This window comes from Plecotus auritus (assembly GCF_963455305.1).
Source record: "Plecotus auritus genome assembly, chromosome: 8".
In the NCBI taxonomy this organism is placed as follows: domain Eukaryota; kingdom Metazoa; phylum Chordata; class Mammalia; order Chiroptera; family Vespertilionidae; genus Plecotus; species Plecotus auritus.
Genome location: NC_137782.1, coordinates 12,900,152 through 12,918,261, shown reverse-complemented (window position 1 = coordinate 12,918,261; position 18,110 = coordinate 12,900,152). Strand labels below are relative to the sequence as shown.

At 37.5% G+C, this 18,110-nt stretch overlaps 1 protein-coding gene across 19 annotated transcripts in view; it reads right to left on the bottom strand.

The window, feature by feature from the left end:
- PIAS2 (protein inhibitor of activated STAT 2) overlaps positions 1 to 18,110 on the bottom strand; it is a 65,199-nt gene that overhangs the window by 28,679 nt on the left and 18,410 nt on the right. For all 19 annotated transcript variants that reach the window (XM_080685244.1, XM_080685240.1, XM_080685245.1 and 16 more), the window contains 6 exons: positions 12,824 to 12,908; positions 7,559 to 7,609; positions 7,338 to 7,428; positions 4,721 to 4,855; positions 2,263 to 2,368; positions 798 to 871 (listed from right to left, as the gene is read on the bottom strand). In XM_080685244.1, coding sequence (XP_080541370.1) covers positions 798 to 871; positions 2,263 to 2,368; positions 4,721 to 4,855; positions 7,338 to 7,428; positions 7,559 to 7,609; positions 12,824 to 12,908 — 542 coding nt within the window. The remainder of the gene's footprint in view (positions 1 to 797; positions 872 to 2,262; positions 2,369 to 4,720; positions 4,856 to 7,337; positions 7,429 to 7,558; positions 7,610 to 12,823; positions 12,909 to 18,110) is intronic.

Here is an 18,110-nt window from a genome sequence, read left to right as displayed (position 1 = left end):
AAGGGAGTTAAATAAGGGGCACATAATAGGAACTCGACAAATTATTCTCTTCTCTCTCTCTGAAACAATTCTCTCTCCATTTAAAATTGTAGATGGTGAGACGAAAGTAGGTTTACAGCCCTAGCTGATTTGGCTTAGTGGATAGATCATCGGCCTGTGAACTAAAGGGTCCTGGGTTTGATTCCAGTCAAGGAATCAATTAGCATTTATTAGGTCCTGGCGATTTTATTAACATTTATAGTTTGATAAAAGGAGCAACTCGCCCTAACCGGTTTGGCTCAGTGGCTAGCATCAGCCTGCGGACTGAAAGGTCCCGGGTTCGATTCCGGTCAAGGGCATGTACCTTGGTTGCGGGCACATACCCAGTAGGGAGTGTGCAGGAGGCAGCTGATCAATGTTTCTCTCTCATCGATGTTTCTAACTCTCTATTCCTCTCTCTTCCTCTCTGTAAAAAAATCAATAAAATATTAAAAAAAAAAAAAAAGGAGCAACTCTCTCTATAGATTTATTATTAGCTGTGGATTATCTATAGCATTAACTGTATTATTCTGAATCCAAAGGATCTCTTCTCCTACGATCAAATATTCTTTTAGGTCTCTTCTTGCTTAGTCACTGCCTGAAGAATGTTTGCACTCTTTGAAATTACAATGCTTCATCATGAAGATTCCCGAATGGGAAAATGACAGAAGTTTAGAATTCCACCATAATATATCATTCATTCCCACACTTACTTTCAAAGGAAAATTAGTGATTTATAAAAAGTAAAACACCCCAGAATGTTTTGTTGCTTTACTTACAGGGCACATCAAGGATACCCGAAGGCTAGTTGTAGCAATTTCACTATCAGGATCTGCAGTAAGTTTTTCTTTAACTTCAAAAAGAAGAAAAAAGAATTTAAAATTTTTATATTAATTGTGGCATACGAACAGAATTATAGAAATATATATAATATTATTTAAAGTTTCCCCACACACTCTGAATAAGTCAAGAAACTACAAAAACAAAACAAACAAAATGTTAAGTATTAATGTATTAAAAACAGAATTATACTTTCAGCATTAGGTTAAAGAATTACAAACTCTGTATCAGATGTTTAAATTTTTAAAAGTAAAATTGTAGGTAAGAATAATTTCAGAACAGAAAGCTCTTTAAGATCTAAGAACAAAACAATGAGAAAGGAACTTAGAAAGCAGCAGTACTCGAGTTTCAATGCTGTTCTAACACACATTCATGACTTTTCATTAGGGAGTCTTGGTTGTTTCCAATAATTACTAAATTTACAAACAGAAAAGTCAAATATTTTTATATTTCCTTTGACAACTGAAAACTACAAGGGATGTGGTAATGTGTCTGAGATTTCATTCACCAGGTAAAGTATACAAGTTACTGCACATAGAAGCTAATAAATATATGCACTCCCTTCAGATGCCTAATTCTCAATGCCATTATAGGGAGGGAGAATGGGACTAGAACTAAAGACAGTGGAAATTGGAGCAAGACAAGAAAAATTAGAAAAGAGCTTCCTTGGCTTCTAGGTCTAGGCAAGAAGATCAATATTGTGCTGTCTGAGGAAATAAGAAATGGTTCAAGATATAAGAAACAAAATACCATTTCAAAATTTCAAAAACCCTACTTGGCTCCCTTTTCAATCTATAGATTCTTTTCTCCTTTCAGGTTCATTCAGCGGCGAGGGAAAATATTTTCTTTCCCCCAAAAATGTCTTATTTCAATTAAATTTAGTTACTGAACTGAATTTACAGTTTGGGTTAGATTTTTTTCTCTACCTATTATTCTACCTATTATTATATCAAAGCAAAGAACAAAATAAAACATCTCAGAAGGCAAATATTGTTGCTGGTGGATATCAACTGTTCTTCAGCAAAAAGAGCTTTTGATTATTTACAATTTTTAAAATGTACATTCTATTAAACACTGGGGTTTTTGAAAACTTGCATTCCTATTCTCAAGTTAATGTATAAAACCAAACTACCATGAACTTAATGTTTATTTAAATAAGTTTTCATGAGAAGGCCCAAAATCACACTAGTAGGGGTTTAAAATTGATCTTCTTGGGAATAGTTTCTAAGAGAAGGGTTTTTTCAATTTATAAGGCAGTGTTTTGGGAGTATTTTTAATTCAATATTCATTTTAGATTTCTAATAATTGTTCCTAAATTATTCCTACATTGATGTATATGTGAGGCTTTTTTTTTTTTTTTCCATTAAAGCATCTCATATGCTCAACCTTACAAACATTACTTACTTAGTGCTCTGGAATGATCAGGGTTTCTAATACCTTTCATTTTTAATCTCTGTAATAACATGGCTGATGTGAGCTGCCGTACAAGATATACAGACATGGAGTAATTCTACAAAGAAAGATAATCTGTATTAAAGACAAGAGATAATAGTCTCTTTATTTACATAAAATACTTGTCTAAGAATCTCTGGTTTCTAAAAATGACATTCAAAATAACTTCCACAGGAAGGTCAACAAAATCAGCTAAGGAAACAAAATCAGCTCTTGCAGGGAAGATAAAAGCCCAATCATATTAAAGGTATTTCTCAATCACTTAGCACTTTAAAACATCCATGGGAAAGATTACATACCTCAGATCAGTGGCTTTCAAACTATGTTTCTAATCTAGCAAAACTGGTACCTCAGGGACCATCATGGTATGAATAAAACTGTATTCTCCCCTGCCGACTTCTAACTAGAATTTTTGTTTTTATGTATGGGTTCTCTTAATATTGTCATTGAAAAATGGGTTCCACTGCAGAAAGTTCAAACACCAGTGGTCTGAATTAACATTTCAAATCCAGAATTCCACTTACTTCATGGCCTTGAGCAGAAGAGACCACTTGCTGCATGGCCTTGAGCAATCATTTAAATGAACCCCAAATCAGCTTTCTTCTGAGAAAAAAATCTAACAAATTAACTCCTGTTCTGAAATGGGCATTTCACTAGGAAAAGGGCAGCTACTGGAGTATGTAAGACACATGAAGACATAATAAAAATAAAATAGACAAGGCCAGAATAACATCAATCCATACCTCTTAAATCTGGCACAAAGGAACCTTAGCTATTTATAGAGCTATAAAGGGATGAAATATAATTTTACCAAAATGCTAAAAATCTCTTACCTTTGCACTACATATATGAACTCAATCAATTCTATAATAAGAAAATATTTTGAGTAGTTGCCAAACCAATTATTTAAAATATTATTTTTAATGTCCCGAAACAGTCCTTTTAAATATCTGAATACCCAAGATAGTGTGCAAATTGTAAGTCAATTAATATAATTACAAAGAAAGAATATTATTCTCGTTGTGTGTCAAAAAGAAAAAAATTAAAAGGTCTTCAATGCCTACAACCATTTATTCAAAAACCTGAAAGCTGATAATCATTTCAAAAAAAATATTATTCTGTTCAAATTCCACTCACTAGGCTTTAAAGTATTAATACTTGCTCATTTGATAATGTCCCTTACATTTGTATACAACACTCATTCTCAAGATTTTACCTGTTCGTTATAGTAAGTAGGCCTCAGGGAATTAGGCAACTTTGCCAAAATCAAACAATGGCCAACTTAGAACTAAGCCAAGACTTTTTGAATCCTTATCCAATGCTTTATCACTGCACATTCAGTTCATGCAAATGAAAAATACTAGAAATTAGTACCCTATGATAATAGTGATAAGTTATAGTAAAAATTCAGAAATGAGAGCTCAACAGAAAAATTATTAGAGAGAGTAATATCTTTATAGTCTAAAATTTAATACAAAAATGCCCTTCATGTTCATCTCTGCAATTACCTTGGTAATAAAACCAAAAAATTCTTCCTACAAACATGTCACTCAATTTCTCTATCCATAAAATACAAAATAGTATATACTTTTTTCCTATCAAATAGTAATATTCAAGTTTATGTTCAACTGGTGATCCCAGTGGGGGGCATGTAGGAGGCAGTTGATCCATGATGTTTCTCTACCATTGATGTTTCTATCTCTCTATCCCTCTCTCTCCCTCTCTCTCTTTAAAAAAAACCAAACATTTTTTAAAGTCTATGTTCAGAAATTAACTGAAATTTGCCTTTCTATTATTTCAGTTATATGAACAAATAGTTCTAAAATGAAAATGCCTTGTTGTATTAACCAGTAACTCATTAATTGATATAATGCATTTTAAGACTAAGAATCAACAGGAAGCCAGATAATCAACCTAAAGGTATAGAGGAAATAATACAATTCTAAGTAAATGTGTTCATGAGATGCCCACATAGTATCTGAAGTATCAGCTGTTTCTGTTAAGGCTGGAACAGATTATTTCTCATTACAACATGCATACATTTAACTATTTTCCCCAAAGCTAGATAAAGCTTCTTTGTTACTCTTCATAAATACAAAACATCACCCAAAGTTTCCAGTTTCTTAACATGTTATTTAAACACTATTGTGATTAAACCATTACCTTAAGAAATATTGTAATTATACTTATTTCCTTTGGAGGAAAATAAGGAGATGAGACTCAGGAAACCTTAAAATTTTTAACTTTAAGAATCTCCATACCTCCATCCCTGAATTGGAAATTTCTGCTTTTTAGAGATTAAAATCAGAAAATGGAACAAATTGGAGCTAGTAGCCTAAGAGGAAAAAAACAATAAAATATATCAACTAGTGGGATTACTTTCATGTTGCTCAGAGGAGAGAATTTTTACCTTCCCAATTTCTGATGCCCAAGAAATGGAAATCTGGTTTGGCACAGCTGAAGATAGCCTAACTAAAGATGTAATATTCAAAGGGCGTCCAGGGCGCTTCTGTTCAATCCCATTTTTAGGAGGTGGTGCGTAACCCTATAAACATAAGAAAGAAATAAAATTATCTGTAGGCATTAAACATTTTCTCCAAGATAGATACAAAATCTTGTGTAATTTCAGTTACACTAATTCTTTTTATTTTATACCAGAAATCACATAGTCCTCACCCTAAGGTCACCAATCCAAAAGAGAAAAATGACGTTTTTTAAAGTTATAAAATATTTCACAAGATCAGAAAAATATGCCCCTCCAAAAACAAAATCCCTGTTCCACCATTAAAATTTAAAATGCTGATATCTTGTCACATTGGTTAAGAATCTTTTTTCTCTTTACAAACTATAAAGTTGCACCTCTTTGTATTGCTTCATCTTAGGAGCTCCCATTCAAAATGCATTCAAATACTGGGAGTGGGAAAGAGGAAAAATAAGCTTTGGGAATTAAAAAGAACAAAGTAATGAATTTCAAAAAAATTATGAAAATCTTGTGATAATTGGTATTAAATTAACTTGATGGCTATAGTAATACTGCTATTTATGCTTTATTCCACTCTTCTAGTCATTAAGTATTTGCTTTAAATAGAAAATGTACTCATTTTTTATTTATGGTATATCCAATTTTCAATCACCACAGAACTTTTCAGTTTGATTTTCAAAACCAAATAGAAAATTAAAAATTCTAAGCTGCAAAAATATCTATGTATTGAAAAATAGATATAATATTTTACTAAATAAGATGCCACTGATATAATTTAACTATGCACCAATGAGAAGAAAAAACACTAAGTTAATGATACAAACAGGTGTATCATTACTTATTTCTGCATATATAGCAAGGGGATATAAGCAAATAAATTGGCTAACATATTCCTTTTGGATAAGAATCTCCTGAATTACTTTTCACTCAGTCATCAGTAGATAAGTTTTCCACATAATATTCTCCTATATGCCACCATGAGCTCTGGAGATAAAAGTATTCTATATATTTATTGTATCCTATATAATAAAGAGGTTATATGCAAATGGTCGTTACACTGTGACAGTAACAACCAATCAGCAGGAGGGCAGGACAGCGAGCTACAATGCGGCACAGAGCTACGAGCGGTGGTGGGCAGGGCGGCCAGCTGAGGCAAGCATCAGCGAGCTACGCCACTAGTTTCAATATAAAACTATACTCTACCTCCACTCACATCTTAGATTTCCTTGCAAGTGACTGACACCCTTACATTAACTGCATGTGTTACTGCTGATACACTCTGGATCTTAAGAGAATACTAGAGGCCCAGTGCACGACATTGGTGCACTGAAGGGGTCCCTCAGCCCAGCCTGTGCCTTCTCGCAGGCCTGTGCCTTCTCGCAGACCGGAGCCCTCGGCGGACATCCCCCGAGGGGTCCTTAGCAGTGCCGAGGAGGCAAGAGAGGCTCCCACCACCACTGCTACGCTCGCCAGCTGTGAGACCAGCTTCTGGCTGAGCGATGCTCCCCCTGTGGGAGCACACTGACCACCAGGAGGCAGCTCCTGCGTTGAGCGTCTGCCCCCTGTCGGTCAGTGAGTGTCATAGTGACCAGTCGTTCCACTGTTCAGCCAATTTGCATATTAGCCTTTTATTATATAGGATATCAATGAGTGGTATTCACACAATACCCTGGATTTATGAACCTTCCTCAAAATGTACTTAAAAACTTGTTGACTGAAAAAACCAGGGAGTGCAACTGACCAGTCATACCATGGAAATAACATCAAGGTTGTACAAGTACAGGCAATGAGAATATATTACAGCTGCCACCTGGTCATTAGCAACTGTAAGACAACTCTAGATTTTAGGAATGTTAAAATATATGCATCCTAGAAAAAAAAGAAATACTCTATTGATGGTATTACATGGCAGAGCTAAGGAATACATTCTATCACAAGTAGAGAACAGCCTTCACTGCTTCACAGGAGGTAGGATAGTAATTAGTAAGTGGGAATCACATGATTACTTGTCATCTACAACTACCAATACAGATTTACTTTTTTACTTTATATTTTAAAACTTTTCATATACAAAAGTAAAGAGACAATAAGTACCCACCAATTAGCTTCAATAATTATCAACATGTTGCTAACTGTGCTTTGTTTGCTTCTGGCCTCATCAGCCCACACCAAAATACACACTTCACACCTACACACATTTGGTTTTGCCCCTTAGTATTTACATGCAAATTCTAGGCATGCTATTTAATCCACAGATACTCTTATATGCATCTTTATTAAGACCTTAAAAAAAAAAGTATCGCAACCTTACAAAATTAACCATAATTTTAAAAAATCATATAACTTAAGGTTTATATTCAAATTTCCCAATTGCCTCAAAGATGTCTTTTATCTTTTTATTACTGAAAATTTCAAAACATATACAAAAAGAAAGAAAAAAGTATAATGAACTCCCATATACCCATTATCCAATCAATAATTTATTTACTCATAATTAGTCTTTACCTACTCTACTGGACCTCCTGGTGAATTAAAAGCAACTTACAGGCAAAGGAAAAAGTTTCCCATTTACTTTTATACATAGACTATTGGGATAGTTATCTTCTTGAGGGCAGCTTGTCTCTGCCAAGCAAAGTCTGCATTAAAGAAGAAAAAATAAATTATTCTTAAATAGTATACTCAAACATGCTTATGTATTTTCAAAATCATGACTATATGCACATAGTTAGCAAATATTATTAAAGTAAAAGAAAATTTCAAACTTGCCTCAGCTGAACTTGGACTGTATAATCTCTTCTACCACCTGGCAAAAAATCCCTGTGGAAAATAGAAATTGGGTTAACCAACCTGAAAGGATGTCTAATGGCCAAAGGTACAACAGTTTGAGCAACAACATAAATTACTTATAGCACTGAATTACAACCCTCAAAGTACCCAAGAGCCCACATGGACACATAGATACAAGTAAGTAAGTAAGTAAGTAAATAAATAAATAAATAAATAGGGGAAAAGGACCTGCTCTTCCATAAAAAAGAATAACTCCAATGTGGAAGAGAATAAGGACAACAGAAAATCACACCACTGAAACACAAAGAATGTTTATCATGAAGTAACTGCTAAAGGCAATAACCACAAGTGAATGCTTAAATTGGTGAGCAAAAATCTGAAGAGAAACAATATGTGCCTAATCTCAAAGTACCTCCTCCTCCCAAGATACTTTTTTTGTATCTATTTTTATTGATTTCAGAGAGGAAGGGAGAGGGAGAGAGAGACAGAAACATCAATGATGAGAGAGAATCATTGATTGGCTGCCTCCTGCACGTCCCTTACTGGGTATGGAGCCTGCAACCTGGGCATGTGCCCTTGAACAGAATTGAACCTGGGACCTTTCAGTCCGCAGGCCGGTGCTTTATCCACTAAGCCAAACCAGCTAGGGCTCCCAAGGTATTTTTCAATAACAAAGGGAAAACAGCAACTTTACAGTGCAAAAATCTGGTAGGCAACTCTTTATCCAAGGGACCAAGATTAACACTGCCAAAAATAAGATGCATCAATATTATGTAGCCCCTGATATGATACACGGAGAAGGAAATATAACTTGGGCATTCTTGCCAAAAATGCCTGATCTCAATCTAATCATGACAAAACATCATACAAACCCAAATTGAGGGACATTCTACAGATACCTGACTAGTACCCTTCAAAAGTATTAACAGTTTGCCCTGACCGGTTTGGCTCAGTGCAAACTCAAGGGTCCCAGGTTCGATTCTGGTCAAGGGCATGTAACTTGGTTGCAGGCATATACCCAGTAGGGAGTGTGCAGGAGGCAGCTGATCGATGTTTCTCTCTCATCGATGTTTCTAACTCTCTATCCCTTTCCCTTTCTCTCTCTAAAAAATTAATAAAATATATTTTTAAAAATGTATCAACAGTTATAGAAGACAAGGCAAAACTAAGAAACTGTCAAACTGAAAGAGACTAAAATGACACAATTAAATATAATTTGGGATCTTGGATTGAATCCAGGAACAGAAATTCAATAGTAGAAAAACTGGTAAAATCTGAATAAAGTCTGTAATTTAGTTAACAGTATTGTATTAATTTCTTGGTTTTGATAATTAAAGTATGGTTATGCAAGATGTTAAGGGAAGCTAGGTGAAAAGTATATTTGCGCTTTTTACAACTTTTCGGTAAATCTATAATTACTTCAAAGTAAAAATAATTTAGGAGTACGAAGTAATACATGGGCTAGACATTGTTTTATATTAAGGAATTATGAATTATGATTTAATTATGATTGTGTTAAAAATTAATCAGAGATGCATTTTGAAGTATTTCTGGGTGAAATTATATGATGTCTGTTATTTGCTTTAAAATATTTCAGGAAAAATGTGGAGGGGAGGTCATATATGGTACAGACTACAAAATTTTGATAATTACTGAAGCACGGTAATGGGTACCAAGCTTTTACTTCCACTTCGGAAGATTTTTGATTAGATGACTCTGAAAAGGTTAGGGTTTTTATGTACATGTGTATGCGGGTTTTATTTTTTCTTTGGAAGGAGAATTGTAAACAGCCTTACTTTTATTATTAATTTGAAAAATGTTTTTGAGCCCTAACCAGTTTGGCTCAGTGGATAGAGCGTCGGCCTTCAGATTCAAAGTTCCCAGGTTCAATTCTGGTCAAGGGCATGTACCTTGGTTGTGGGCACATACCCAGTAGGGAGTGTGCAGGAGGCAGCTGATCAATGTTTCTCTCTCATCGATGTTTCTAACTCTCTATCCCTCTCCCTTCCTCTCTGAAATCAATAAAAATATTTTTTTAAAAAAATGTTTTTGGTGGTGCTCGGCCAGCATGGCTCAGTGGTTGAGTATCAACCATCACCATCACCCATCTCTAGAACATAATTAAACTTGTAAATTAAAATTAATTATTTAAATTTTAATAATCCACTTCTTAATTAGTGAATATATTCACATAGTTCAAACTTTAAAAATTTATTTTAAAATGTACCTTGAAATCTACTTACTCTAAATAATCTTCCTTCAAAGGCCCACCCAACACTCTAGTGAAGCTTTCCCAGACCACCACAGTTAAAAGTAATCTCTGCCTCCTATAAATCAGCTCTCACTTGTCCTTACTGAATTGGCTCTTTTCATATGACACCTCACAATGCCAATGATCATTTTATGAATATAAACTGGTTCACTAACAAGACTTATGGAAAACAACTTGCAGGAGTTATCATCCTATCTAATAAAAGAGCAATATGCAAAATAACCATCACTCTGTGACAAAAATGGCAGCCCCCATAGCCACAAGATGGCGGCGCCCAGTCCCCTCAGGCCCGCTGCTGCAGTGTCTGGGCCTGTCAGCCCCGCCGGGGTTTGCGGGGACCAAGCAGCGAGGCTGGATCCGCCCCCAGACACAGCAGACAGAGCCCGGACAGCAGGGCTTGGGGGCTTCCTTAGAGCGGCAGCAGCGGTGGGGAAGCCCCAGGACCGGCAGACAGAGCCCGGACAGCAGGGCTTGGGGGCTTCCTTAGCAAGGTGGTAGCGGAAACACCCCCAGGCCCCACAGACAGAGCCCGGACAACAGGGCATGGGGACTTCCTTAGTGTGTCGGTGTCGGCGAAGCCCCCAGGCCTGGCAGACAGAGCACACTGCAGGGCATTGGGGTTTCCTTCGCATGGCACATGGCGGCGGCAGGCAGAGAGCAGACAGCAGGGCATGGGGGCTTCATCTCCATGGCTGCAGCGAATCCCCAAGGCCCCGCAGAGAGCAGAGAACCACGGGAGTGGGCCTAAGCCATCAGTAGGACATCCCCTGAGAGCTCCTGGATTGTAGAGGGTGCAGGTTGGGCTGAGGGACCCCGTGCACGAATTTTGTGCGCCGGGCCTCTAGTAATACATAAAAACCCAGGGTCTGTAATGACCGACTGAAGGCTCAACCGAACACCGGAAGTCAGTCCTGCAGCACTGACTGCCAAGGGGGCTGCAGATCAGGCCCGGATAGAGGCCCGAAGAGAGAGGCAGGGTCTGATCTGCAGCCTCTGTGGCAGCTGTTGATCAGCTGTTGCCTCTCTCCTTCTCTCTGGGCTTCGCCAGCAGCCACGTCTCTGTTTCTCTCTGGGCCTCGTTGAGGGCTGCTGATCAGCCCTGCCTCTATGATCAGGCCCAGAGATAGGCCCAGAGACAATGACTGGCATAGAAACCGACCAATCAGAACCAAAATGGCTGGCAGGGGAGGGCAGTTGGGGGCGAGATCAGGCAGGGGAGGGCAGTTAGGGGCAATCAGGCAAGCAGGCAGAGGCAGTTAGGGGTGATCAGGAGGCAGAGGGGTTAGGGGCGACCAGACAGGCAGGCAGAGGCAGTTAGGCGCAATCAGGCAGGTAGGCAGGTGAGTGGTTAGGAGCCAGCACTCCCAGATTGCGAGAGGGATGTCCTCAATTGGAGAGGGTGCAGGCTGGGCTGAGGGAACCTCCCCTTCCGTGCATGAATTTCATGCACCGGGCCACTAGTATCATATAATACAGTGCTTTGCACCCAATAAAACACTTAGTAAATGCTAATCTCAAGCAAGGGATTATCCCTAAATAACTAACAAAACAAAGTTAATGACATGGTTTTGGATATGAATTATAATATTTTACTTGTTCTGTTTGTTAGCTGACTTATTACTATCCTCAAGATTGAAAGTACTTCTAATTTAAACTAACTCAATCCCATACCCCTGATGAACATGGACTACATATCAAGCTACATTCATTTTACTTCTTTGGCAATTTCCTCCTCTAAATTTTCTCTATTTTTTCTGAATCCCCTAGTTATTTGGATTTTTTGGACTAATCTTTGTACTATGCTCAGGACGGTACCAGTTGATGTTCTTATCTCATAAAAATTACTAATGTCTACTTTCACTCTAAAAATGCCTCAGTTTGGATGATACAATATATGATCATCCTGTCTTTGAACTATCACAAAATCTTTTTTATGTTGCTATATTTGAAATAAATTTTTCATTAAAAACATTATTGCCAAATGTGACAAAAAGTAATTCAGAAGATACTCTGGTGTTTTACTCAAAGTTTAAATATTTTTCTAATACAGAATATTTATTAAATATTTGGGTAACCTTAGTCAAGGTATACACCACACTTAAAAAGAAGTAGTCCAATTAGTATGAAATGAATTGTATTATCCCAAAATTCATATTGAAGCTCTAACCCTTAATGTGACATATGTGGAGATGAGAACTTTAAAAACGTAATTAAGGTTAAATGAAATCACAAGATTGGGGTTTTAATCCATTATGACTGATGTCCACATAAAAAGAGAGACACCAGAGATGCACAGGTGCACAGAGGAAAGGCCATATGAGTACACACAGCAAGAAGGCAGCCATCCAAAAGCCAAAGGACTCAGGAGAAAGCAAATCTGTAAACACTGAATCTTAGACTTCAAGCAAATCTGTAAACACTGAATCTTAGACTTCAAGCCTCCTAAAATGTTAGAAAATAAATTTCTGCTGTTTAAGCCACCCAGGATGTGGTGCCAGAAATTGATCATTGTCTCACTAATTAGAAAGATATGGACAGGGAACCCGGAAGGCTGGTCAACAGCCTTCACAGCTCTGAAAGGTCAGAGCTAGTTCGCTCACTGTTTAGTTGAAACATTGTTAGCTCAAGCAGCCTCCACCTCTGTCTTATGTAAATTTCTGTTATTGGCGTTTCCTGCCTAAGGGTTATGGGTGTATCCCATAGTCTTAATAAAAGGGATAGCAAGGCCAGAGCAGTGTGTAGTCCTCCAACTAGAGGTGGGCTCCTGCCTGGCCCCCAATATTCCCAAATTAATACTTTTCTAGTCTTTTTTCATTTGTGTGCAGCCTTCTCCAGAACCCGAACCCTGAACCGGAACCCTAAACCATGCGGGACATGAAAGGGGTTCCCACAATGTGGTACTTTGTTACAGCAGCCTAGTAGACTAATACACCAATGTTCACGGAGAAGTATATTCCAAACATTCCTCTTACCTGGATATGCATATCTCTCTAACTTGTTGAGGAGTCAGAGCAAAAATAAAAAACTTCTCTTGAAATCGTTGAATACTGCTTTGAACTGGGGAGGGAAGAAAAAAGTTAATATTAAAATAACAAATCCAAGGATACTGTAACCTACAGCAACTGGGTAATTCTGATAAAGCATCTGCCAAATTCTGAATTTTTTATGGCTAAAATATTTCAAAATAAATAAGTACTAAATTGCAATCATCTTGAAATCATCAAAGTAAAGTCACTCTAAAACAGGTCCCATTTTAAGCATTTTTTATTCTAGCACACATTTTTTATTCTAACACAACCCTTCAATATTACATTTCATTCTTGACTATATTGTATCATCTAATGAAATTCTGATCAAGTCAAAAAATCCCAAATATTGTCAACAACTAAGAAATCTGTATGTATATGAAATAAAATAAATAAATAAAATTGAAATTTAAAAAACTTCCCCCAGTTGAACTCTATCCCAGATTCAGGTGTCTTTTGGAGTTTTTTCTGTTTTGTTTTGTTTCTTTCTTTGCTGTGTTTGTTTTTGATACGTTATATTCAACTAGAGGCCCAGTGCACAACATTCGTGCACTGGAGGGAGGGGGGGGAGGTGTGCCCTCAGCCCAGCCTGTGCCTTCTTAGCACTGCCACAGAGGCGAGAGAGGCTCCCGCCACCACCTCTGCGCTCACCAGCCATGAGCCTGGCTTCTGGCTGAGCCCAGCTTCTGGCTGAGCAGTGCTCCTTATATGGGAGCGCACTGACCACTAGGGGGCAGCTCCTGCATTGAGTGTCTGCCCCCTAGTGGTCAGTGTAGGTCACAGCAACCAGTCATTCTGCCATTCGGTCAATTTGCATATTAGCCTTTTATTATATAGAATAGGACTAGAGGCCCGGTGCATGAAATTTGTGCACGGGTAGCGTCCCTAGGCCTGGCCAGCGATCAGGGCCTGTCAGGTGACCGGTAGGGCGATTGAGGGGGCCCCCGCTGGCACCCGCCTTGGCTGGCCTGGGGCCTGCAGGCTGCTCCTGCATTGAGCGTCTGAACCCCTGGTGATCAGTGTGGGTCATAGCAACCAGTTGTTCCACTGTTTGGTCGATTTGCATATTAGGATTTTATTATATAGGACTAGAGGCCTGGCACACAAAATTCGTGCACAGGGGGGTGGGTCCCTCAGCCCGGCCTACACCCTCTCACAATCTGAGACCCCTAGGGGGATGTCCAACTGCCGGTTTAAGCCCAATTCTGCAGACATCCCTCTCGCAATCCAGGACTGCTGGCTCCTAACCGCTCACCTGCCTCCCTGTCTGATCACCCCTAACTGCTCGCCTGCCTGCCTGATCACCCCTAACCACTCTGCCTGCCTGCTTGATGCCCCTAACTGTTCACCTGCCTGACTGATCACTTCAACTGCTCGCCTGCCTGCCTGATCGCCCCTAACCACCTCTGTCTGCCTGCCTGATCACACCTAACCACTAGCCTGCCTTCCTGATCACCCCTAACCACTCGCCTGCCTGCCTGATCACCTCTAACCACTCACATGCCTGCCTGATCGCCCCTAACCACTCACCTGCCTGCCTGATTACCCCTAACTGCTCACCTGCCTGCCTGACCGCCCCTAACCACCTCTGCTTCGTCCCCCGCACCCGGGACCCAGGCTTCCCTCCTGCAACCAGCCGTAGGAACCAGGACCCAGGCTTCGCTCCCTCTGGCTAGCCGCAGGCACCCAGACCCAGGCTGTCTTCACCTGGGCCGGCCGCAGGCACCCGGGACCCAGGCAGCTTCTCCCAGGCAGGCACCCAGGATCCTGGGTGGCTTCACCCGGGCCCCGGCTTTGTCAAGAAGGATGTCTGGAATGACGTCTGGAAGACGTCCAGTCTATCCAGTCTAATTAGCATATTACCCTTTTATTAGTATAGATTAGACAGATCATTCATAGAAGAGAAAATTCAAATCTTTAAAATGTCTAAGTTGATAGTTATTAAAATACATAATAATGATTTGCATATAAAAGATTATCTAGTTTAAAAGGATTATCTAATAAAATCATCCTTACCCATATTATTAAAAATCATAATGTATTACTTCACAAAGAACTTAAAACACATTCATACTGGTGTATTAATGATATTCTAGTGCTCATTAAGACAAAAGTAAAGCTAATATAGAGATCTCAGGTGTTCTGCTTCTCAACAAATACCGCAGTAACATACAGAATAAGGCAAAATGGTCCTTGTGTGTTACTGGCCAGTTTTCCTAATGCGTGAAGATAAACAAGATGCCAGCTGAATATCCAACATCAGAAGAATTCAATCCCCAGTCATACCAAATCAAGAAAAATATTAACTCCGTGAGTAAAAAATATATATTTTCTTTAAGCATAGGTAATTTGTTATAGAAATTATGCTCCCAGAACATTTAAAAACAGAGGGGAGGGAGGATGTTTATGAGGAAGGCCTAAAAGGAGGCAAACTATAAGTCATAAACATAACTATGGCACATAAAACACAAACACAGAACTACAGTAGTAAGTCTCTCCACTTCTTCAATTCCTGTTCACTCTTCAACTCTTTCTTGTGCAGATTTTACTTTCCACTCTCTATCGAGGGCTAATATTACCGATGACCTCTTAACTGTCAAATTTACCAACCTACCAGGTATATTTGGAGATTAGAGATACACTGCATTTCCAATCTTAGTTAATATATGAGCAACTAGTCTCTCCTGCCAGAAACTACAGTCTAACACAGGTACAAATGGAGTCCCATAAGAAGAGAAAATGGAGTATAAAAAAATAAAATAAATATGTAAAAATGTTTAAAACTTGCAGAAATAATGGAAGAATATCCCCTAACTTTGAAGGAAGGGGGTAAAGCCCTTACAGATGAAACCCCAAGTAAAAGAAATACAGTAAAGAAAAAAACAACAACACACACTTAGTCAAATCAAATTCAAACTATTGAAAACTAATGATGACTATAAAATCTTGAAAGCAGTTAGAGAAAAAACAAACCATACGTACAAAGGAACAATATGAATAAAGGCTGACTTCTCCTCAGAAACAAAGTAGGCCATATGTCATCTTCAAAGTAGTGAAAGGAAAAAATTGTCAACTGAAAATTCAATACTCTTCAAAAACAGGGTGAAATAATGACTTTTAGATAAACAAAAGTCAAGAGAATTGTTGAAAGCAGACATACGCTACAAGAACTGTAAAAGAAAATTATCAGGATAAAAATGATACCAAATTCAAAACCAAATTTTCGGGAATGAAAACCACCACAACAAAAAGTTAATAAATGGTAATGATAAAGTAATATGCTGTTCTCTTATGATTTCCTTAAAAATATAACTTTAAAGAAAAAGTAACAGCACTGAAAGGAAAAAAGGGGACAGAAATATGAAATTACCTACTCAACATCTGTAATTTTTGATTCATTCTGATAAGCCTGATTAACATGTACCCAAAATGCAAAGCTGGGTGCAAGATCTTCAGTGAATTCACCAATGTAAATCGGGAGGATTGATATTTCTCTCACATAGATGTTTCGCTCTCGCTCTCTTCTTCCCTCCATCCCTCCCTCTCTCCCATCCTCCCTCTGTCTAAAATACTAGTAAATAAACATATTTCCTATCCTCAGGTGAGAATTTAACAAAAAAACAAAAAAAATGGGTAGAGGTTTCACAGGTATTAATTTCATTGATACTCCTTATAACTTAATGTTTTATATATAATCTTTTGTATAGGCTGAATATAGACAAGTTTTTAAAATAGACAATTCTCAAAATACTTTGGAAAATACATTTCACCTACAAAAGAAATTCTTAAAGAAAAAAGAAAACTGAAAAGAAAAATACTGCCTGTGAGAGCAAACCAGAATAGCTATTTAAGAGAACAGAGATTTTGGTTCGTTTTTAGATTAGGGGATTGCCCATTAGTTACAGTATCATCATAGGTACAGAGAACCTGATTTAGTATTGTGTCCACTCAGCTTTTCTAGATGCCAGTCTGCCATTTCAAATGCTAAAATATTTTAATTTTAATCACTTTGAATAAAAATGATTCCAAACTGCAAACTATGTAATAAGGTATCTTCTTAAATAGAATATACTCATCATCATTGGTATTTTTTAGCATCAATCTGTGTGCCATGCTGTAACAGCAATTCTTTCAATACTAAAGATCTTTTGGATTCAATATCACAAGAGATTCTGGAATGATATTTTTAACCTCTTGTATCTGTTTCTCCTACCAGGGCTCTTCCAGTCTCTCCCATGTTGTCAATTCCTACTTAACAATATGTTGACAGTTTAAAAATCTTCTAATCAATTGTACATAAAATAAAAAACACACAAACTAGCTTGTAGTTGTCAAAAATATATGCTTTAAGATTTGGATTTGATATTTCTTTTGAATCCTGAAGATTTTTAATTCTCAGTTCCCAAATGTAAACAGGTTTCTCCATAGCAGTATCCAAATAAATAAGTTTTCTCAGCGATTTTTATTTTTAAAAGTATTTCCAACATCATAAAACCACACCATATTACATTGCCTTAGACATGTGAAATAAAAAATTTTCAACTAAAGGTCATTACTGGAAAACATTAAATTTTTCCACTTTTATTTGGCAGACTATATGGTACTATGCTGATTTTTAAACTCTCTACCTCAAAGTCTAAAAGACTTCTTAGTCCGGCTGGAATGGCTCAGTGGTAGAGCATTTCCGGTCAGGGCACATGACTGGGTAGAGGATATGCAAGAGGCAGCAGATTGGTAATTCTCTCTCATTATTGATGTTTCTATCTCTCTCTCCCTTTCCTTTCCTCTCTCTGAAATCAATTAAACATATTTTTCAAAAAGAACATTTCTTAGGATTTCATTGAGTGTTTCATCAATCAGACATAATAAGACTAAATACATTAAGAAAAAAATTTTTTCTCTTTAGGGAAGAAGGCAGAATAACGAAATGTTTAAGCCGTGTTTTAAAACAAGAATCAGTTTATAATGCTTATAAAAACAATAATAGACAGAACTCCTAAAAAATATATAGTTAAGTTTTAGCTCAGAGGTAAGAAGTTATTTTATAAATTCTGAGATTATAATATATATATTTCTTACATTCTAACCATGAGCAAAACACAGGTTTTTCTAAGCCACTTTTCAAAATACTTCTGGCAGTATTTTATCTAAGCCAAATGAAATACAAAAGTTTTATTTTAGTAAACTCTAAAAATCCTACTACTTTTCTTTAAACTTATTGAAGTTAATGAAA